The following is a 24,011-nucleotide window of genomic DNA, read 5'->3' on the forward strand; positions in this document are numbered from 1 at the left end:
TGGTAGAAACCAGTCTAGCAGATGACAGGAATGTACTACAACATACCCCTTGAAGGGGCAAAGCAGTTACACGTTGAAAGCATCCAAAAACAAATGCTACATTTAAGCCTGTTTTCCATGCCAGGCTTTAGCTTTAAGATACAGTAATTTTGCTTAAGCATTTATTCACTTGAATTTGTAAATATGTAAACACATATTTACAAACTTGTAAACACATGCAATTTCATTCAACTTGTTTTATGTAGCTCCATCTGCTATCCTATATTCATAACCTAACTACTGTTGAAAACTACCAGCATTGTTACAAAAGAGGAAAAGATCTTCTGTTCCTAAGTCATGTCTAAACAGGGAGAGATCAGAAGTTGACTTTCAACAGACATGCACTCACACAAATTTTTCCTCTTCTTTACTGAAATCAGCCGAAGTCAAGCCCAGTCTCAAGTTCAGAGTTCAATGAACCAAGCTTCCATCACTAACATGTTAGAGCTCTTAACTGAAACACAACCCTCCTTACCCATGATGAATTCTGTAAAGACAGAGTAAAATGTACAGAAATTGCATTAATAATTTTAAGTAAAATTTCCTGACATTTTACTTGTAGTTTACAGACTTCTCCTATTTTCATGGGCAACCAAATCAGAATTCTTAACTTGAACTGAACATTAATCTGTGTTAATCCAGTATTTACATTAATCAGCCCAGCATAACGATGAGTTACAGAATATATGAAGATTTTGTCTTTGCCATGGTTCCTATAATCTAGCCCATCTTGACATCAGAAACACTGATGACTTTGGATGTCGTTCCGCAACATTTCTTCAAATGAAGCTGTATTCCATTAAACAAAATACCTCTTAAACCACGTTCAGCTTCCACAAGAAAGAGGATCCAAAGTTTATTTTTCAGCTTTAAAGATTGTGCTATAATATATTATTTTAGGGATTTTTAAATCATACAGTGCTCTTTATAAAGCAATCCTTCAGGAATCTCATTGACTGATACTATGATCCCACCTCACTGTTTAGAAAGGAAGAGATGTATTAACCAAAGTTTAAATCTAAGCAGATATGAGCATTGATCACCTCAGCTGGCTACTAAGAGCACCTTCTAGTTCTCATCAGGAAGTTTAGTCACCACTCTGGAAACTCACATACCTCACACGTTTTTTGGAACATTTTGTTTGTACATAGCTTCAGTCTTGACAATGAAGCACTCTATCACACTACTTTTACCTGAATTCTAATGGTAATGATTTAAGTGTTCTCTAAGCTTTTCTCTGATGCATATCCTCTTCTGTTTTACTGCAAAAACAGCTTCAAGAACACTAAGTAAGTAAGCTGTTTTAGTACTGGGGACAGCAAGTCACAAGTAAGCTACACAAAAAAATACTGTACTTTCTACCATTAATTTTTGTCCACATTTATTTATGAGTAAAACAAACAGCAAACATTACAGCAAAGGGGACATTCAGGCCCAGATTTAAAAAAAAAGAAGAGAACAGATGCCTGACTAGATTCTGAATTTAGGCACCTCAAGATCACTGACATAGTACACAAAAATAAGTGAAAGTGATGAGCATTTCAGCAAACTTCTTAAGTGCATTTCAGTCTTTATTTAGATGTTTTAAGCTCTCGCACTAGATTTTACAAGCTGGTGAACACTGGCAAAAGTATTTCTCCCACAGAACTATAACCACACATTCCCAAGACAGTATAAATATATGGTTGAACTAACATTAATACACATCACCATTTTATCAATTATATAATAAAACAAATTATCAAGTATCCAAATATTAAGTTACGCAGCTTGAAAGGCATACAAAATATTACAGAGGTCTGCCCAAGTCATAGCAGAAACTCAAGGAGAAAAAATGAAAAGAAAATAAAAAGATCACACTTTCAACAAAGCAATAGTTGGTAAACAACTCTCAATAGGTACAGTAAAAGAAAACTACAAGATTTTTCAGAAATTTTCTGATTAAGAATTTTTAGCTACAATAACAAAGCATTTCTACGTTTTAAAAAAATATTTACTAAAGTAAAGGGCATAATCTATACTTCCTGCACAAGACAAAGGCAACATTTTACTAGAAATATTAAATAGCCCCTCCCAACCTTTTCAGGCCCTCTGTTAAGTTGCACATGAAGTGCCAACATTAATTTTACTGTAAGGCTTTTTGTCTGGAGACATTAAAGACTTGTGTGCTTCTGTACAATTTAAAAGATCTTCTACATGAATAACCAGAGTAATGACTTGTAATATGGAGAGGTTCAGGTAACAGAAAAGTACAGATGCAGGGGTAAAAAGTTGCTGTAATTCATAGTATTAAAAAGACAAACTGTGCAAATCTTGATAATTCTAGTGCGATTGTGGGAGACAAAACATACCGTGAGCAGGCAAGACTACTTTAGAGGCCATATTCTTCAATATTGAAATGACTGTAGAAAAAAAGATAGTAAGGTCCAGATAAGCTGGTAGCTCTCACATCATCAGAACTATGCCCATTTTAAGGAAAAACATGAAGCTGATATGCTGGGTATTTTGGCACCTAATCTCTCTACAGATTGATTTATTTTAGTACCCCAATTTTTAGTAGTTGAAACTAGGTCAGTAAGACTCAATGGCATGATTAAAGGATATTTGATTTGATAATTAATGAACAAGGAGACAGCTTAGAAACAGGGTACAGCAAAAACATTTACTGGGTCTCCAAATAGACACATATTTATCTAAACATACAAGTTGCATTTCTACTGAGCCTTCAGCCTAATAAATACTCCTAAGGAAGCTTCCTTTACTACTAAAGAATACCAGACTGATGTCTTTGGCATGCAGTCTGCTTAATTCTAGTTTCCATCCTTTATTTCCAAAGAAGTACTACAGGCTGTTGAGCTTTACTGAATACAACAATTATTTCGGTGACCGTTGGAGTCTTTAAAGCGCAGACGCATCTTGGGGCGGTATTTCTCCAAGTACAGAAGTTGCTTGCTGTTGAAAGCTCCACGCCGCTTCCTAGATGGAAAAAAACCAGATTTGAAACAGAACATTAATCTACTGCCAGTGAAATAATATCACCAACCAGAGAAAAATATTTTTAGGTCACTTAAAAAAGACACCCTTAAGTCAAGGCTGTAACCAAAGTAGGGATAATTGGAAGTTAAGTGCCAGGAAAGAGGGTGGTAGCTTCCTTTCACAAATACCTCACTGGATCACATGCTCAAAGGAGTACATAGCATTTTAGACAGTGTTCTAGCCTATGATAAGCAAAAGCCAGAGATTTTACATTAATATCTTTAGAAGAAACTTCAAAAGGAAGCTATAGAGTAGATGCAAGATGGTCTTCTTGAAAGCTGAAGTTATGCATTCTCTTAAAACAATTATGAAGAATATGACAATAGTGAGAAAGTACATAAACATTTAAAATCCCCATAATAAAGATGCTGAACAGAAATTGAGCTTCCTTTGTTTTCTCAAACTGTATGTATGTGAAAAAAAGTTACATGTTGGCTGACTGGAGTTATGCACCTGGATACCTATTCCTCATTTCATATACAACCAGTACAAGCTGAATTTAATTACTCGAAGTCCTGGCAATTACACAAGAAGTGTTTTGTTATTGTTTATAATGGATGCAGCTTCTTTTAAATATAGCTGAAACCTGAGAAATTAAAATATTGAGACTAAAACTGCTCTCCTCTGACTTACATATAATTGATTAAAAAATCCAAGGAAATATTTGCCTTCAGTAGACCACTAGAAAAGACAAAGATATTCTGCCTTTCATATGTAAAATAAAGAAAACTCTGCAAATCTAACTGAAGATTAGGGGGTTTGTTGATTGTTGTTCTGGTTTTTTTTGAAACCTCCTCAAGTAATTATGTATGGATTCGGTTTCAGCAGAAAAATATCCATTCTGCAGATCCAAATCCTACAGCACTGCCTGTATGCACTACAATTTCAGATGTACTAAATTAAATGCCTTACCAAAAAAAAAAAAAAAAAAAAAAAAAAAAAAAAAAAAAAAAAAAAAAAAGGCATCCAAGAAAATTCAGAATTTCCTTCAGGGCCAAGGATGTATCAACATACTGAATCTTGGGAAGAGCTACATGTTAGTGTCACACTTACTGTCTTATGAACTGCACTGCATCTTCATACTTCATTCCACATTCTATCAGTGCAAGAGCAACTAAGACTGGAGCTCTGGTTAAAAAAAAAAATTCAGTTTAGCTTTTGTCAAAACATACTCAGAAAAACAATTTACTTTGTTTTTTGCATTATGATGTTTCTTCACTGGGAAAGCAGAAAAGGCAAAAGGCATTCCTACATTCACTGAGACATAATATTGCCTGATTTTGAGTTAGCCATTCTCATTAAATAGGGGTTTAAATTAACTCTGGTCAACCTTAGCTTCATTCACCTGACTTTAAGTACATGACAGGACAACAGAAATGCAAGTAATCTTTATACATTTGTTTCAAATCAATTGATTCTAAGGAAGAGTTGCATATAGTTTTTTATTCTCCAAAATGAATCATCATTAGAAACAATCAGGATGCCAAAACAAGTCAGAAGAGAGATCAAGTTCAGTAAGAAGTGACGAATCCTACACTAGTGTCACAAGTTTTGGTAACAGTTGCAATCCATACAGGCTACTACACTCGCCTGAGGATTTACTTGTTTGCCAGGGTGTTCCTCCTCTGACAGAATCAATTTTCAGTTACAAAAGCTTGACTTAAATCAAACTCAAATACATTAGCAATTTATCACTCAAAAAAACCCCACCACAAACCCACAAGACAAAACCTCATACCACACACTAGCAACAGGCTAGTGCATATAGTAGTAACTTTAAGTGGTTTTGTATGTTCAGGGACTTAAAAGGAAACTTACATGATAGAAAGCTAGGACTGTCTTCAACTAATTAACTGCCCCATTTCGAGGAAAAACCAACGGTATTATTCTAAGCAGCAGAAGAGGACTTGTTTTGGTAACATTCATCTGCTACTAACATTCATCTACAGTGAACTTTGTTGCTTGTGAACCCTTAAGGCAGTGGATAAGCCAGGTTTAGGGACAACAAAACAAGAAACCTCCATTTTATACTGGACATGCTGAAATCCATGACTAGAATATAACAACTCCTTTTTGAACAGATCTAGTTCCCAGGTAGTTTAGAACTGCAGAAAAACCATTACTTTCTCACAACAGTTAGAACTCTATTCAAGATAGTGGCAGCAGAGAGAAGGGAACAGGAGTAAGAGGAGAATATTTAGCAATATCCCTAAAAATTTTCATGTCACTTAGAAATAAGACAAAGATCTTTGGGACTTTAGAAAACACTTTTCATCCCCCAGATAGGATGTAGACAAAGGCTGGTCATGATGTGCCAGAACCACCCACTTGTTTGTGGTTAATGGTTACAATGCCCTTGTTTCAAGGAGACAGCAATACTGCTGAAATGGAGATGGAGAGAAAGCAGACAAATCACAAAATCCCAAATCCATTAGGGAAAAGCAGACAAAAAGTCTCAATGGGGCACTCATCAACATATTTGGTACAAGAATATATTTGTTAATTTAATTCTGTAGACTTTATGAGAGCTTTGACCGAAGCATCATCTCTTGACAAAGTTCTTTAATAAATACATACAACAGTTTCCTGCCATCTTAACTACTTTTAAGCGTGAGGTCATTCCAATACTAGATATGTGAGTATTTTACATTTGTCTCAGGTAAACTTTTGCACTAGATCTTAACAAGTCTGGCAAGGGATGACAATTCAACAAATCTTTAAAACTTCACCCACCTTCCAAGACCAGCAACACAGTGTACAGCAATACAACAACCAGGTTCTTCACGGAATTTAACTTTAAGGAGGTTTAGCCAATCATCAACAATCTGGTTGGATGGTGGAGCACCGTCATCAAACGGCCAGTCCTGGAACACAGGGTGACAAACACAAAGACATAATTCTTGCAAGCTGTATGCACAGGCAAAAAAAAAGGAGGGGACACAATGGACAAAGTTGACAGCTAAGGAAAGTACTCAAACCTAATATTTTCTAATAGTCTAACTACAGCAATATTACAAATAGTTTCCTCTCAGTTTTCACTGATCACATGATTTAGCTCAAAACTGAACTTTTTTTTCCTGACAAGAAGCCGTATCTCCACATCTTTTTCCTCCATCAGTTGATGGACTACACTCATAAAGTTAATAAAATGGTGTCAAATAATCTTTTTTTGGGGGAAGGGATAGAGTGAACAACAAAATGCATTGGTTTCGAACTCTGCTTCTACACTACTTACCAAAACCTGAATGCCTTCTTTTTCCACCGGAGCAGTGTCGTAAGTAGCTTCACACACTCTTACCACTGTGGTAACACCATATTTCTTAAGTTCCTAAGGAGTGGAAAAAAAATGCTCTAAGAGTAAACTAGCTTCACTTAACCATTACATTTTCTCGATAAGCTAACTTAGTAACTCATTCCAAAATTCTCAGAAGCAAAACTCATGCAAATGCTTGTCATCCTGCAAAGACACAGAAAGCTGAAATGACTAAAAACTTTTGTGCTAATGCCAGATACTTTGCAGAAAAGCCTAAACATAGTCTTACGAGCAGACTAAGTTTAGTTATGTAGGATCAGACTTTTTTCTTAAAAATCAGATCCTTATAAATATTGATTAATCAAGTAGTCCATCTCCAAATGATCATTCATCCTAAAGAAATATGAAGCTTCCTGCTTTGCAAAGCTAAATACTTCACTAAAATCATTCTGAGTAAAGTTCAAATTTTCCCCCCCCTCACTCTCTCTGCTTAAAACAGGTTTGTTAGATCACTTACTCTTAAGAGTTACAAACACAGGACAAAAAATTATTCTAGTTCCTGAGCTGCCATGACAAAATTTAGCTTTCCATTTTACTATTACCTTACATTAAAAAAAAAAAAAAAAAAAAAAAAACAAAACAAAAAAAAAAAAAAAGCAATCCCTCTTCATTCTCCCTGCATCAAATATCATTCAAATATCATTCACACTGCAGGGCAGTGACTGAAGCATAGCCTAATCAGACCTGATCTACTTGTGAGAATATAAAGGCAAGCAAATGTTATCTCACTCTGTTGCCTGTAAATAATGCAGCACCAAATACAGAATTGAGGTGTAGTACACCTAAATTCTTGCTAAGGAGGGACTTAGCAAACTTGGACCTTCCCATGAAATAGCTCTGCAAGGAATTTATTAGCATACACACACACTTTATACAACCACACACTTAATAGTTCCAACATGCTAAATACGTGGTTTAGTTGATAAATTCAGTACTAGCAATACATGCCAAGCCACTGGCTTTAGTCAGTAGCATGCACCAAAGCACCTGAAGTAGCTTCAGCAGCTCCTAATGCAGACTAAGCCTACTGCCACAAATTTCACTCATGTAGACGCTATGACACAGAGGATCCTCTTCAGCTACACTAAAACCATGATCCCCTATCCTAATAGTGAAGGAAGCTAGGCAGCGAAGGGGTATTACAATCCTGTTACTAGTTCCTACTGTTCTGACCCACACTATGTATCACTATGTAGGAAGAGCAAGGAAACGTTACACCACTTCAGCCCAATCTGAATGTGAGCTCCTACCATTAAGATATGTTTGTATTGTTCTGCACATAACTCTGCTAGATAATTCCTGTTTTCAGACCTCAACAATGTACTTAATGTACCACATAGTAGACAGTATAATTATTACTTCACTCTCAGAATTATATTTGTGAAGGCCAAAGTATATGTGATTTGTCTGCAGATTTGCAGGTATCTGCAGATTTGTCTAGAGATCTTCAAAGCACAGCACCAGTATTTGAAAAGAAAAATCAATATACAGTCTCAGTATCTCCTCATATGGCTCTTACAGCAGTTATTAGCTAGTAAACATATATAAATATAGCATGCTGTTCAGGGATTAAAAAAATACATCAGTAAGAATTCCGTACCAGCCTTACCTCTATAAATTTGTTTAAGGTTGCATTGGTTGGATTATGTGTGATCAGGAATCTCATGTTCTTGTAGGTGATTTCCACAGGAGCTGGGCGGTTCATTCGGGCCATATTGATTTAGTTAAACATGCAACAAGATTATGAAAGGATTAAAAAAAATTCTAATACAGAAGTGATGTAGAGAAACTGAAGTCTACTTCACTATACTCCACGTGAAATTCTCAGTGCTTGGAAGTATGACGTTGGGAGCAATGGGAAATGAAATGAACCTCCTAACAAGAAGCAGCAATTCTTCAATCCAGTAATACTGAGGCAAAAGAAAGGCAGTGCACTGAGGTTTACCCCATCCAGGTCTGAATTCCGTTGGTAAATGCTCTGCCGATTTCAATTCAACACTTCTTATCCTGGTCAACCACTCTTAGGGGGGCTTCTTGGTGGAGTAGTAATGGATTTCTACAGTTCACTTGTCTGCATAGAGGTCGTGCTGTGCCTGGCAGTAGTCTCCACTGCCCTTCAGAAACTCCATAAATGTGTGACCAAGAACACCACAGAACTGCTGTAAAGAGAGGGGGGAAAAGCAAAATGAGTACAGGTAAAACAAGGTTTTAAGACATCAAGCTTTAACAAATGAAAAAATAAAAATACAGCAACTAAGTAGTTTCACAAGGTTTATTTTTTATTCAAAGAATTAGGTTTGTCCAAGAATCCTGTTAACTTTTTTTAGCATGGATTAAAAATAAATTAGAATTAAAAAATTAGAAATCTAGAAAACTAGAAAATAAATACATTGATTTATTACAAAGCTTCCATGTAGGGTTTTTGCAACACCAAATTCTGTAATGTATTAAAATACCAATTTCAGATGTGCTAAATACAGCAACAAGTTTTAAGAACCCTAGTAATTATAAAAATTATAGCTCTTCCTGGATACCCATATAACCGCCCTCTCCACGTTGAACTGAGAGACATCACAACATCTACTAAAGTTACAGTACCTAAAGTTACAGAAAAAAATGCATATAAATCCACCTGACTCAAACAGTAGGCCTTAAAAGCAAATGCAGTCTTTGTGGCCTAACAGTACAATGTGGGCTTTTGAGGCACACACATTTCTAACTAAAGAAAATTTCGCATATTAAGGCTAAAGACCAATGGCAACCTTCATATACTTTAACAGTCTTCTTACACCATGACTTCATTGGCATACACAGAAAGCAGTAATGCTCTAGCTAACAACCCACACAGGCAAGCTTCTTGAACAGGTCATTCCTGTCCACTGGTATGCTGCTTAGCTATGGTTGAATTTATATATATAATTACTGGGAAAAGCAACCAGGAATTAAGATAGCAAATGAACTGCTCCAAGCTGTGTATTTATTTGCAGATGTTGCAAATGAACCACCCATATGTGCTTTTTACACCTATAAAACCCTTACAGCAGATAGATGTGTTAAGTGCCCAGCTACTCTACCAGCATTATTGCTTATACCTGCCTAGGGCACAGGAGGGAAGAAGAGGGGAGTTCTGTTTTCCAAAAGAGAGGTACAAGCTGAACCACATGTCCACTAAATATACTTAGGTATTAGAGAGAAACACAATCAATCCTACAAATATTTAGCAGAAAAAGTTATTTATGTTGATCAGTCAACCTATCTTCATGTTTTCAGACAGCTTCCTGGTAAAGGTTTTAACATGTGTGTTAAGTCACAAGCATGACTTGTAAAACACAAACAAAACAAAGAAACACACACTAAAACTCCAACCCACTAACAAACACGAAAATGAAGTTAACAGAAAGAAACTAAGATGACAATTTCACATCCACTTTGCTGCCACTTCAGAGATACTACCATTACCTGGCAGTGATGCAGACTATAGGATAAAGTTCGACAGCTACTTGTAAAAAAAGCTACTTCAGTATTTACCTTTAACAACTTGAGAGAGAGCAAGAACTCTAAATGTAATAGGCATGGAAAAGGAGTAAGAAGGATCCTCTTAAGTCAAAGGTCAACAGAGTAACAGGAACCAGGAGAATTCAGACTCGGAAGAACTCCAAGAATCATCTGACTCACCAGCCATGCCCTAGCAAGGTGGCAGGAGTGCATTTAAAAGCCTCCTAGGACCAGATCTAGGAAACAGCTAAAATAGCAACTGAAAAAAAGAACTGAAGGTAACTTATTTAAAGTCACTTCCAATTAGTTTAAGAAGCAGAATGGCAGAAAGGGACAGGACAGCTTTAAGCAGATATAGCTGCACAAGGTCTTGTGCCTCTTTTTGCACTACACTGGCAGATCTCCTGTCAATCTCTTCTTAAGACTGCTAAGAAGAATCATAGACACACCCTTGCTCTGCAAAAGGATGAGGGAGCGAAGGCTGTCAGAAACACAAATGCATGCAAGTGAGCCTGAGGACACAGAAAGGAGTCATTTGGGTGAAAACCTTTTCTTTTCTCCCCCAAAAGCTCAAAACAGATCTTTTGGGGAGAAAAGAACATTTAACATGTCGCCATGCCAGGTTACTTCTTTCTTCCTACCTGAGCAGGTAGGAAGAAAGAAGTAACCAGGTAGGAAGAAAGAAGTAACCAGGTTTCATCCAGTCTTCTAGGCAGGCTGCCCTTAATCTGCAACCAGGAGTGCTCAAGATACCAGACAAACCAGCACACACAGAAAATGGCAGGCAATAAACAATTAGTTAAGTAAAAAAATCCTCCTTTTTAATGCAGATTGTTAATGACATTTTAGAAACTAAGTGCACAGTTCAAATTCTTATACAAAGCAGAAGCAAGTATATTATGCAACATTACATTTGAGTTCCCTGTGTTATTAACCCTTACAAAGGATTCATTTTGTTAATTACTGACTTAACAGTCAGTATTAGACACATCAGAACTTTACTAATTCACACATCTAAGGACCTAACCAAGCATGTACTTAAGCTTCATTGTTTGCCTTGGCAACTACTGCTGCCACACTACAGAGGACCAAAGCTCACAGTTTCCTTTGATGTGAATGCCATCACTTCTCACCAATCTAGCAGAAAGTTTCACAGACAGACCAACCTTTAGGGAGAAACACATTGTACTCTCCCAAGACAGCTTTGCCAACCTAGTTTCGTTCTGTTCTGGGAGTCAAATGAAATTTAAAGATGAGTACTACATGGGCATGCTGTTTCTGTTATGCATTAAGCCAGAGTAGAAGGCTCCACCCAGCTTCAGCAAAAAGACCTGGAAGATAAGAAATCAGCTTCAATTTAAAATAGTGTTGCAGTAATTATGATGACCTCAGGCTTTGAGGGAACTCAAATGATGCAATGAGTTTTCAAATGACCTGGAAATACAGCTTTAAAATTACTATATTGTCTCATACAGTTTTGGTAGTGAGCTATCAAAACAGTCAAGACAGTGCATGAAAGCAAAAAGTTGCATAAGTGAAATTCAGACACCTAGTGTTGAAGGCAGAAGGCTATTTAACAGAGTAACACCAACTCATTGTTTGTACCATCAAGTTGGGTAAGTTGAACCACCATGTTCTTTTCAATTTACATATAAGTTTTCCTTGAGGAAATTTAACACTGAAGGATTTTTGGAAAAAGTTTCCATCCCAACAGACAGCCCAACATTTAGACTGTTAGAGCCACTAAAATAAACTTGGCAAACAAAACTCGGTTTGCTATGCCAGTACGCCCTATTGAGAGAAGGTAACCTGTCCATTATAGCTGCATTAATTATGATTGTATTCATAGTTGTATCCACTACAACTCAAGACAGAAGTTAGAGAATAGTCTGTTCAAACAGGAGGAAGGCATCTGGAAAAGAAACGCTTTAATTCATGCCCTTCTCTGGGACAGATCTGTCACCATTGACAAGCAGATTCACATGGCTGTTTATGTGAGGCTTGAAACAATCACTCCTGTCTGACAAAAATGGTTTACAAAGTAATATATTAGGTAATTATTGATATGGGGAAAGCAGAGAGAGAGATGCAAGGTTACCCCACGCTGTTGACACTGGTTCACAACTTGGTATCATCTTGAAAAGCATGCAAACAAAAGCACTTCTTAACACAGTTACATGACACTTTATCTTCAGAAGATATTCCAGATTGTTCATGGTTACTCAATCCACCTGCGCACAGACTGAAAACATTTATACCCAGAACCAACTATGTGGCCTCACAGTCTCTTAAATCAAGACCTTACACACACTCACCTACTGAAACCACAGGACTAACACAAGAAAACTAAAATAAACTAAGTTTCATAACAACTTGAGAACACCTGCAAGGAAGTTCATTGTTCTAACTTGCTACCCAACAAAAAGATACTGAATGACAAACACCTCCAACTTCTGACTATTCAATGCTTCAGTAGCAACTGCCAAAGCAGACAGGGAAGAGTAGGAGGGTAAAGGGTACAAACTGTGAAGCCATTACACAAGGTAAAGGCACACCTTCATAAGGTACTCTTGACAAGATGCACCTCCTATCTACTGAGCACAGAAATGCCTGTCCTTATGATATCCAGTGATAACACTGTCCATTTTAGACCATGGAAAGTGACCCATTGCCTATGAAAATACATTCACATCTCACCAGTGGGAAGGAAGAATCCAAAGGTTTATCATAAATTTGCTGTGACATGCTCTGTGCTGGAAGGATATTCTTGTGGTTCAAGAAGGGGGAAGAAAAAATTATCTCAAAACTTCCTGCATAACAAGTCAATGCAACTTTTAGAGATGATGAAACCAAGGCCATGTGACTTGGTTCAAAGTTCTTCTGCTTGGACCACAAAAACAACATGCAAAGAAGCCTTAACATATATTGGAAAAAATTAGACATCTCAGAAACTAATCCATCCCCTTGTCTAGCACTTCCTCCTGAGTTTCTAAAGCAAGGACTCTCCAAATGACTTAACACCATCACTTCAATAGCAAACTATATAAAACCTGTCAAAAAATGATAGCATTATGTTTTAAGCAATAACATGAGAAATACAGCACATACAGCAATAAATGTCTGCATGTATTTCATCAAATTTAATTAAGTAATGAATGCCTAGCAAAAAGTTGCAACTGAGAAGAAAGTAATAAGGACTTCCATTTAACACATATTTCTTGTATTGATCCAATTGAGTGAGTTTCAATTTTTTGAAGAAGGTGACAATCTGTTGCTTCCAGTTCAGTAATACCCTTATCTGGGTCTTCTGGTTAATGTTTAAAACAAGTGATTGCTTCCAGTCAGCCTACATGCTGGGACAGATCCAGCATTCTTATGTGGCATGGATTTTGTCAGAACAGGAAAGTTTCACTTAATAGAAGTTATTAGATAAGACTAACTTCTATTTATTTACTGTCTTACTGACACATTTTCAGCGAGACAATGACATCCTGTTGCCTTGGATCTTCTTATATCTATCACACATTTTAATTTCTCATTCTCATATTTCCTCTCATGGCTGTGCAATTAATAAACAGCACCTCTGTATTACCTCTTCCACATTTTCCCCCTGAAATGACTCTGTTCTGTTAAGACAATTTCAAAACCCTTTGCTGTTCCATCAATGGAATAATATGAGCTGACATTTAGGTGCAATCTTCAGGTTTCCTGATTTGGCAGTTTTATGAGATTACAAAGAGACAGGGTTCATACTTCTGAGTCACTGCTTTCGAAAGACTCAGCAGATGCAGGTAGACATATTGGAAAGCTGTCTCCAGAAGAAACACCAGATTACAGGACCTTCATGCCACCCAAACTGTACAACTGCCAGCTCATAATACTTGCAATGTGCATAGCTGGCTAACAGTGAGCAAACAATCCTGCTTCTATTGTCGTAGACTACTTGATTTTGTTAATTCTTTGTCCTTCTTGCTTCCCTGCTTCTGGAGGACATAGTACCACCAGCAAGCCGTGCCTTGTTTGATTTTTTTTCTGCTTAAATACACACTGTACCCTGTAGACACAGATGTTAGGCAGCACAGGCACCGAGATTACTAGGTGAGTTAAAAAAGGAAAACAAACCAAAAAGCGGCAAGCGCAATCTTCCAAAGCTGAACTGCGATCCACCTCCAGAAGGAAATGCCTTCCTTCAAAAGACAGATGGCAAGGTCTTGAAAACAGTTTTGGTCAAAATTAAGGTATTCGTGAGCTCTTGAGGCTTCAGGCAGATTGTTACAGAAACATCCGCTTCAACACGTACTTAATAACTCGTCTGCGGACTTTTCCTGCCGAACAATGCCGCCTGCACACCCGAGTTCAGGCATACCCCACCGCTACTGCATAGAGCTCATTCTGGAAAGGACTCACGTCCTCGCCCGCAGCCGGCACTGACTCCCCGCCCGAGCACGGCTGAGACAAAGCAGCCGCCCAGCCGCCTTCGCCCCGGCCGCAGCCGCACACGTGGGGCCGCGGCAGGGGACGAGCGCCAGCCAAGCCTGGCAACCAGCCGCCCATGGGCAAGCCCCGGCTTGTCCGGACAGCTCCGGGCTACGGCCGCCCCGCAGCCGCGGGGTGCCGGGCTCCCGACCGGTCTGTCCCAATCTCTCCTCGGTGCGGAGACACCGTCCCGGCCGTGACAGCGCCCCACGGGCCAGGCCGAGCCGTCGCCCCGACTGCGGCGGTCACGGGTTCGCATCACGCCTCGATCAGGCTCCCGACGCGGAGCCATCTTGTCCCCCGGAGCCGCCGCCCGGCTCGGCTTCTCCCCGGCAGGGGGCTCCCGGCGCGGCCCAGGGCGCGGAGACGCTGCCCTTCCCGGAGGGGGCCCGGCCTGGACCGGCGGACTCCGCCGCACAGAGCCCGGCGGGGAGAAGGCCGGACCGGCGGGCGGGGCAAGCGGCAGCCGAGCTCACAAAGCGGCTTTGTGCCCGGGCCGGGCCGCCCAGGAGCCGCGGAGAGGTCGCTACCTCCTCCTTTCTCGGTGGAGGAGAGAAGAGGGGCGCCAGCAGGCGGGGGCAGGAGGGGGGCGCCGGCGGGGAGGGAGGCCGAGACATGCCGCAGCCGGGCAAGCTCGGCTCCCCAGCGGCCCGCCCGACGAGAGCCGCAGCCCGGTGTTTCGAGAAGCCTCCCGCAGTCGGCCCAGGCGACAGAACAAAGAGACAACATGGAGGAGAAGGGGGAGAGGCGCGGCAGCCGGGAGGCCAGCGGGGCGAGGGGCCAGGGCGGGGGGCGCGGGCGAGCGGCACTCACAGGAATATGGTTACTCATTGAAGACTGTAGCCTGATCATACAGCCGGGGTGCGGGCGCCACCGCCGGGGGCAGGAGGAGCAGAACCAGGAGGAGGAAGAGGAGGAGGCGCTGGAGGCCGCGGAGCTGCCGGCGGGGGTTCGGCGGCGGCGCGGGGAAGGACCATACAGCGGCTGCGGCGGGCGGGCGGCTCTGCGGGCGGCGCCGGGCGGACGCGGCTGCACCAGGAGAGACACTCGGCGCCGCCTCCCGCACGAGCGCCCCGGGCCCCGCCCCTCGCGCGCGTCACTGACGAGCGTCGCGCCCACCCAATCAACGGCGCCATCGGCGCGTCTGGGGCGGGCGCGAGGCCGCGGGGGGCGGTGCGGAGGCGGGGCGGGCGGGCGCGAGAGGCGGAGGCGGCCGGCGGGAACCGGTTGGTGAATGGGGCCGGCGCGGGGAGCGCTCCTCGGGGCCGCGCCGGGACACCCCGCGCGCGCCCCGCCCCGCCCCGCCCCCTCGCGCCGGTGCCGGCGGCTTCGCCGAGGAGCGCCTGGCACGAGCTCCGGCTCCCGCGGGACGGGGAGTTCCAGACTGTTCCCCGCGCCGCCCGTGCGGGCCGGCCGGCTGGCGCTCCGCAGCCCTGTGCCCGCCGGGGCGAGGCGAGGCGGGAGAGCTGCTCCCGTGCGGGTCGTAGGACGCGGGGTGGCCTGGCACAGCGCCGGCCCCGCGTGGGGTTAATCCGTCGGGCCCTTCGCCCGCGGGCTGCAAAACCGCTCTGGCGAGTTTAATACCGACAGGAAGCTCTTAGAGCGTTCTGCTCGCAGATTACCCCGTGTCTTTTAAGTCGAGGTGAAAACCGTGGTTCTGATGCTGCCGACGGGAACTCAGCTCAGCAGGCCAGCAGCGGTGTGAGGAACAACGGGACTCGCTCAGCCTCGTGCTCCCTCTCGCTCCTGGGAAAGCGTGTCCGGGGGCACAGGGGTTCCCGAAAGGCAGACTTGGACTTGCGGAGGTGCGGCCGGCGGCGGGCTGGTATCGCTGGTATCGCTGCCGCGCCTCGGGAATAGCGGCGTGACCGGCAGTCCCTGGCTGGACACCGCCAGTCCGGGAAACACCTCGATGTGGGTCACTGCCAGCTTTGTGAAATGACAGCCTATTTTTAGCCTGTTGGGTTCGTCTGAAACTGTTCTGGTTGTATTTAACTAGTTAAGTCTTTCTTCTGCATGATATTTTATTGCTGCTTTACAGATTACAAGAGTTTACTTATATATGAAATAAACAGCCCCAATCTGAGTCTTCTTAAGTTACTATTGCCCTGTACAAAGGCATGGCTGCTTTGTGATTCTGCCCAAATGTCCTGGGTTTGTAGAACCTGCATAAGCTGTGATTTGTCCGGAGCAGGTTTTCATGGTATCTGACACGTGAGAGAGGTGCTATTCAGAGCATGTTTATGCTATCTTTCACTGTGCCTGGCTTCAGGAGGCCATGAGCTAATCTAACCAGGAGTCACGTCTCTGCTAGGATAATGTACTTAGCTTCTCCGGGCTATAAATAGATCTGGGCTGTATTTATTTACATTGTGTTAGTATTTACTGACTTAGAGCACATGTCTGGTGAACTCGCAGCTGCTTCCACGTCTCCATATAAAACTTCTTGAAAACATCCTCAGAATGTTATAAAATGAGATCCCAAGGTGAATGGGTGCTTGGAATATTGTTTACTTTTCGGTGGTTGCAATGATAGGAAGCTTTTGGGAATAAATAAAGTCAACATCACTTCTACCATTAGTAAAGTTTCAGGAATTTCCTCTGAATCACAGAGTCTGTTATTAAAACAGCTCTTTACCTGCTTTAATCCACGCTGTTTGGTTTCTGTGTTTGGGTTTTTTCTCCAACAATGCAAGGTTTTGTTTACTGCTTCATTGCACAATAAACAAATCAGGATCTTAAAATCAAATTACTTTCTGCTGCAACATCCTTTGAGTGCTCTCACACGGTAGTTTACACTGAAAATAAGTCTGGCAGTTCCTCAGAAATTATATACCCAAGGAAGAAAGGATTTAGCTCTGAGAACTTCTTATCTAAAAGGATTTTTTTTTCTTGAGTAAAGAATGCCTGGATAATTTAAGAAATATATTAATAATTTTTATAGGATTGACCCTCTCTGGTCCCCCTAGTTGTGATTAATTATGTCATACTAGTTGTCACTTACTATGCAGTTCCTGTATTTTATGATCTGAGATGGCAAGAGATATTTGGAGACTGCAGTAGTCTCCTATTTCATATAACATAGGGCAGAATCAGAGGTATGTGTAGGAGAGAGATAAGTGGATACTTACAAGGTGCCAGTTAATGAACTGATGAAACAAAATGAATTGAGGAAACAGAAAGAGATGACACTGCAAGGAAACTTTAAATATAAGAAAGAAATAAATGCTTGAAAATAGAAATCTGTGGAGTATAATCAGAAGAGACTGATACTACCAGTACAAGAAGCACAGATGTGATCATGACCATCTCATGGTATTCGGAAGATTAATACAAGTTTTATAAGAGGCTACAATAGGAAAAAGCTTGAATATATTTTTGAAGAAATGGGAATGAAAAACAAAATGTGGGTATGGACTGAATGTCCTTACCTTGTTGACTACTCTCGAGAGTTTTTGAAAGTTTTAATAGGCAGTTGTGCAGTAAAACAGTCAATTTAAAGAATAGCAAAGTTTCAGAAATCCAAATATACCTTATGATTGCTTTATTTTCTCCTAAGAATAGTGGAAATAGTGAAAAAAAATCCCTATTCACAAAATAGTGTGCAAAAGTGTAAATGCTTTATATGTTTTGCTAGCCACTTTTGTAAAGAAGGGGAATCTTATTATAATTAGGGAAAAGTTTTTTTTTACTTCTGATCATCTTTGTCAAACTTTCTGTAGTTATAAAAGTTCCATTATATTATTTTATAGTCAGAGGGACCAGAACAGGAAGTACCTTTCACCATGCAGTCACACCAAGACCATGTATCACTTTGAAGTGGTTTTAATTCACTGCTACCATATATGTTCTTTTTTGAGAATGCTTCTTCTATGGATTCATGGAAGTTAAACTTTAAAACATTACTCTTATATTTGAAATATATATCTTTATATAACAACTTATAAAAATATTACTCAAAGACTGAATAAAATTACTGGTTATTAATACACTTGTCTTTTGTAAACAGCTTCTTTAGTCCCTCTAAAAATCAGTCAGTTGTTCCTAATGTTTGTCTGGGTCTTCTGTAATGTGACATTAGGGCAAAAACCCACAAACAATTTTTTACTGGAAAGAAATGTGAGAATCTGAATTTGTTCAGTTGGACATAGTTTCACTGTGCCTATATGGACTAATCCTATATTAAATTTTAGTAGAATTGGGGATTTTATATAGTTCTTGATGTCATGTCTATTACTTGTCAATATGTATAGAATTAATGTATACACTTAAGGTTCTACTGGTTAGATCTTTGATCTGCTGATATTTACTGTAGCCTTTTGTGTAGAGGTTTCTGAAGGTACTGCTAATGCCTATGTCTTGCCAATGTGTAAAAAATGTGAAGTGAGTTGACTATCACTTGCTTAGACTGTCATCTAATAGAAAACTCATACATGACTAAGCAGATTAAAACAAAAAATAATTAAAGGAAAAGAATGTAAGTAATGCAAATCAATGTAGTTCTAGGGGAAACAGCTAGTGCCAAGAAAGCTGACTTAATGCTTTGATAAGATTACAAGATTGGCATAAAAAGTAACTGCATAACTGCAGCACTAAATGTTCATGTTTTCAAACAGTTTTACCAAAGGAGTGTAATCAAAGATCAGTCTTAAAAACAAGTGTGACTGATGCAAAGACTGATGAATAGCAAGTAACAACAATGCCAGCATAGTTCTTCAGAGTAATCTAGGCTGTTTAGTAACTTCTATTCACTCAAAAATGCAGTTTAGTACTGACATTTGCAAAGTCACACACCTAGAACAAGGAACACAAGCAAGATTTATAAATTTTCAAGAATACTTTTGTTACTGTTAAAGGAATATAGGGATGATAATGGCCAAGTCAAAATGAACCCCTCATTCTAAAGTGAAATTGTGAAGAACAGAAGGATTTTTTTTCTTTTAATAGCATCAATACTAATGAATGTGAAAATCTGTTGACCTCAGACCTTATTTGATTTTCTGATATACATAAAATCCCAACCAATTCATCTGGAGCCTGTGTGTGGCATTTTTTTGTGTGTCCTGTTACCTACTCCTTTGTTTATACTTCCTGCTCCACCTCTTAGCCCTTTTTTGCCTCCCTCTTCAGATTAGGTTCAGTGCCATATGATTCTCTTGGATTCTGTGATCTTCTGGTGAACAGGATAATGGAGTGGAAGGGAGTGCAGAGTAGTGTCAGTTTGTGTTTGAGAGTGGTAGGTCCACAGCCATGTCATATTAGAGAAAGTGATATGTTTTTGAGAATGCAAATCTGCAGAAAATGTTCAAAGACTGGAAACAGTGAGGCATATAGAGGACTCTTCCTGTTTAACTCAAAAAGTAGATGCAGTGATAGCTCACAAGATGAAAATATAGGCCTCTAAGTGTTTCTTAATTTGAAGAGTAAGGTGGATGGTTTGTAAATGTATGACAAATTCACTTGGTCTGAAGTTAGTGATAATACAAGTTACTGGCTTCAGTACAGAAACTACTGGGTGAAATTTCATATGCTGTGATGCAGAGGAGATCATAAACTGTAAAATACAGATTTTTACATCTTGAAGTGCAAATTAGCAGCAAAAGAAGATTAGTAGTAAAAAATGCTTTACTTCAGGTTTTTTAGTTAGTTCAAACTCTTTATGGTATTTTTTATCTCAATGGTGCTGTAGAATTTCTTATAATTTGTGTCTTAACTGGAAATTCTGCATTTAATATTTCTAAGGTTTAATAACATTAATAATTTATTGGTGTGCTTCTTTTTAATTTCCCATTGATTATAATTCTGTTGTGTGTATAAAAACTCCCCAAATCCCGAGTTTCTTGCTGTTGTCTTTTCTTACTATGTCAGCTTCATTTGTGCAGCTTGGTCTCATTTATTCTCCCCTCTAGCATGTTTTCCTCTTTATTTTTTGATGGATGTCTGTGGGGGTGGCCAGTTGGGGGTCTGATGGCTTGGCCTGGATGCCACAACCTTCCCAGAGAGAGGTCCCACAAGAGGCAACTTTCTAGGAGTCTTAGGCAGTGCTCCAGCCACAGGGTAACCTCAGCCAGGGGCAGGCAGCTCGGCTCTTAGCAGTGATTGCAGCTCTTAGTCATTTCAGCTCTGCCTTGCGAGCTGTACCCTGGCCAGCTCAGAGACAAAGAGACAGGAGCACCCTGTGGCTGTTCTGCAGGGGTGGCCTTTATTCCAGCACCCTGCCAAGGATGCCAGTGATGGCAGCTCCCTTCTGAACAGGGCAGAAACTGGGGGTTTGTGGGGAAAAGTGGGGGTGGTTCAAAGGGGGAAAAAACAATCAGTCCCAATAAGTCTACATGGGGTTCTAAAGCATGCTGGCAACTCACCATGACCAAGGAGGATTTCTCAATCCATAAGAGTTTGAGAGGATCTTATCAGAGCCCATTCAAGGGATACCTCTCCAAGGGAGAGGGCTGGCATGCCCATCTGTCTCCACAGATGTCTTCAGTCAAAATCTTTTTTCAAGCTTCTTTCTCTTCTTCGGTTCTTTGTAAAGCCCCATGACGGTTAAACATTAGTTAATTTCTCTCCTATGTCCCAAGTTTCGGTCAATAGCACTGACTCGGGGTGTGGTTCTGTTTCCATGATCTCCAGCACACATGGAGCCCTCTACTGCTGGCCAATAGCACCTAAGGAGCACTGTCCTGCTGCGAGACTGGGGGCACTGACCTGTGCTAGAGGGGAACCTTTCTGCTGTGGAAATTTCTGTGCTGATGTGCTAGAAGAGGGATACAGGATTTTTACTAGGAAATCTATTTATGATGCTCTAGCACACTATCAAAACTGAAAGACTTTGCAGTGGATTCTTCGTATTTGTTCAGTATCCTTATTAAAAAATACTCTGAATTCATTATGAGGATTTAACACAGACCTTTTCACCATTTATGGAAATGAGCACTTCATATACAAAGTAGGGTATGCTAAAGGTTTCTGGTTTCATGATCTTGGGCTAGATCTTGTCTATATGCTTTTGTGATAATGACAATTATTTTCCATTTTCAGCTCCAAAATTGGTTTCTGTATTTTGAAGAGAAGGCCATTTTAGTTTCTTTTTGGAACCAGGATTATGTGCATTGGCCCTAGACTGGTCAGAGGGATTAGAACACTTCTACTGAGACTTCACAAATGCAACCAATGTGAAGCCCTTTTTCACTTGTTTTTTGGAAACATTTTTTGAATTTCTCATATTGCTTCTGTCTGTTCAATAAAAGAATTGTCTCCCTAATACCCAGTTTGTATAAAGCAACGAAGATGTGGTAAAGAAGAATTTTTCGTGACTGAAGAAATGATGATCTTTTATAGGCACGTGCTGTAATAGTCACCTGGCAAGTTTAACATTCATTGTTGGCCCTTAGGCAACATGTAATCTGAGTAGATTGTACTTAAGTATTACAGGAGTAATTATAAAGATGAATAACTTCAGAAAATATTTGCACAATATTGCTTACAGGTAAGTTTTCTGTTGTTAGGCTTTTTTACAACATATCTGCTAGTTTATTCCTATTGAAGTAAAAGCCTCTACACTAGGAAAACTGGACATTTTTGGTTTAATTAGATTTTCTTCTTTTTGGAACAGTCCAATGGTTTGACATTCTGGGTATAACACAGCATTTATCTCAGGAAGCTGTTTGAGCTGACAGCCAGGGAATATTTTCTCAAGTATGTTAGTGGCAAATTGAAGCCCTGCCACAGGGATGACAAACAGGGCCTTAGGTGCTAATAGTGCTTTCCATATTTACTATTACTTTTTATGACATTTTGGTGTAAGGATCCTATACAGCTGCTGTTAAAATACTTCATTTTTGTGTGTTTTTCAACAATACTACCCATGAAAACTGCTAAACTGGTACTCTTAATAGTGATATAAAATATGTTCATGGCAATTACAGGAGCGTACAGCAATTATAAGGACTAGTAATTTTTCCTTTATAAAAGGTTTCTTTGGATAAGTGTGAAAATTCATTTATGCTTTTGTTTCTAAAATGTAAACCACATATTTTATTGCCTTGCATTATTAGTGCTGCAACCAGAAATAAACTGCAATCTCTTTCCTCAGTCTGTTCATATTACTACAGCTATCAGTCACTTACTGCCTGTTCAGCATCCTCTTCACACTGCTCCTGATTTTTTCCCCTCTGTTGCTAGGGAGGAATGCTCATTGATTTTTCTGTGGGTTTTGTTGTTGTTGTTGGTTTGTGCAGCAAAATAACAATTTATTGACACAGGAAAATTTTGCACATCCACTTGTATAACTCACTCTATTCTTTTGTTAGCCGATATGCTGTCGCTAGACTGTCACTAGACTCAAAGTTTACCTTATCATCTTGGAATCCCATTATTTTTAAAAATCAATGCCTTCCTTTTTTTTAATGAGAATTGAATTAAAGATTGCAAAATAGAAGCTAAAGTTGGTAGTGGAAGCTCTATTGCAATTCTATTCCATGCTCAAATATGACCTTTTACCATTTAAATGACAACATTATTATACAAGAAGGAAATTTGGAACATGTCATAGAAAATATAAAATATGTTTTCTTGGTGTCTATATATGTCCTTTTGTTGTTTCTTTGATTAGTAGTAGCCTCTGCAGCTATTCCCTATCTGTGTTTAAATGTTCTCATTGTAGAACATTTCTCTTTTGTATAGTATTAATTGTCAGTGTGTTAGAAGAGAGATATACCTGTATTCAATTTAACAGGAAAAGCAAATCACTTGGAAACCAAAATATGTGTAATCTCATGATCTAAAGGTCACAAACAGGGGAGATTAACTAGTATTAATTTAAACAAAGAAAATTACATGTGTTTAAAAATCAAGATGGAAGCTGTAAGCTGTAAGGAAAAGATAAGTAATTCTCCAAATGTCCTAAAAAATTGTTGTGGCTTTTGTATTTGGATTTAAACAGGAAAGCATCCGCAAACTGTCAGCCTCCGTGATCTAGTGCTGAAATTCTTCTGGATCCCTAATTTCTTTTGCCTTTTGCTGGAGTAAACTGGTCAGCAGATGAAAAACGTGCTAAGTCTTTGTCATAAAAAAAGACTTTTGTTTTGTCTTAGAGCAGGTACACATTGTCAGGCTATCAATAAACATGTACTTTTTGTGACATAGATGACATTCCAATGGTACTCCTGGTCTCAGGCTATTTTGCTTCCAATCTGCAAGATGAACTCTGCACCAGCCTTTGCTATGTTTGTGATTCCGTTGTGTTTTTTTCCCAGGGCTTGCACAGTCAGAATATTACTTTGGTCAGCAGACTGTTGGTCAAAATAATGCATCCCAAACTAATGGTGGGGAGCTGTACCCCACTGAAAATGTAATTGAATACACTGTAGTTTGCTTGTGCAAATTTCTTTATGCAGAACTACCTCTTTTGTCCCCCTTCTGCCACTCACCTTTTCAAAATTGTCAAGCTAGTATTCTTGAACCTGCCATCAAGTCCAAAACTGTATATTCCTGTCTAATATTCCTGCAGTTCACATACTCATATGTGCTCTCAGGAATACCACTTGCAGGCATATGCATTTCAGCAATAATCCTGTTCTCTGGAACTATTACTTCAACATATTTCTGATGCCACATGGATATTTTCTTTTTAATAATGAGAGTTAGCATCTCC

At 40.1% G+C, this 24,011-nt stretch overlaps 1 protein-coding gene across 2 annotated transcripts; it reads right to left on the reverse strand.

The window, feature by feature from the left end:
* Positions 1-1,403: 1,403 nt before the first annotated feature.
* On the reverse strand, positions 1,404-15,384 carry PTP4A1 (protein tyrosine phosphatase 4A1). Of its 2 annotated transcripts, none has more exons than XM_018919481.3 (6): positions 15,173-15,384; positions 7,998-8,544; positions 6,311-6,403; positions 5,809-5,939; positions 4,129-4,203; positions 1,404-3,015 (listed from the first exon to the last, which is right to left on the reverse strand). In XM_018919481.3, exons 2-6 carry the CDS (start codon positions 8,100-8,102, stop codon positions 2,898-2,900), a joined length of 522 nt encoding a protein of 173 aa, XP_018775026.1. In that variant the 5' UTR covers positions 8,103-8,544; positions 15,173-15,384; the 3' UTR covers positions 1,404-2,897. The 2 variants fall into 2 exon arrangements, with proteins under 2 accessions (XP_018775026.1, XP_009092634.1); XM_009094386.3 differs by having other exon boundaries at positions 7,998-8,547.
* Between the last annotated feature and the right edge of the window lie 8,627 nt (positions 15,385-24,011).

Source organism: Serinus canaria, chromosome 3 (assembly GCF_022539315.1).
Source record: "Serinus canaria isolate serCan28SL12 chromosome 3, serCan2020, whole genome shotgun sequence".
Classification (NCBI taxonomy): Eukaryota; Metazoa; Chordata; class Aves; order Passeriformes; family Fringillidae; genus Serinus; species Serinus canaria.

Coding starts and splice junctions, on each gene's coding strand:
- PTP4A1 (XM_018919481.3), bottom strand. CDS start 8,102: ATGGCCCGAATGAACCGCCCAGCTCCTGTGGAAATCACCTACAAGAAC. Junction 6,404..7,997: donor CCTTAAACAAATTTATAGAG/GTAAGGCTGGTA, acceptor TCCACTCCTTAG/GAACTTAAGAAATATGGTGT. Junction 5,940..6,310: donor AAGAAGGCATTCAGGTTTTG/GTAAGTAGTGTA, acceptor CCTGTGTTCCAG/GACTGGCCGTTTGATGACGG.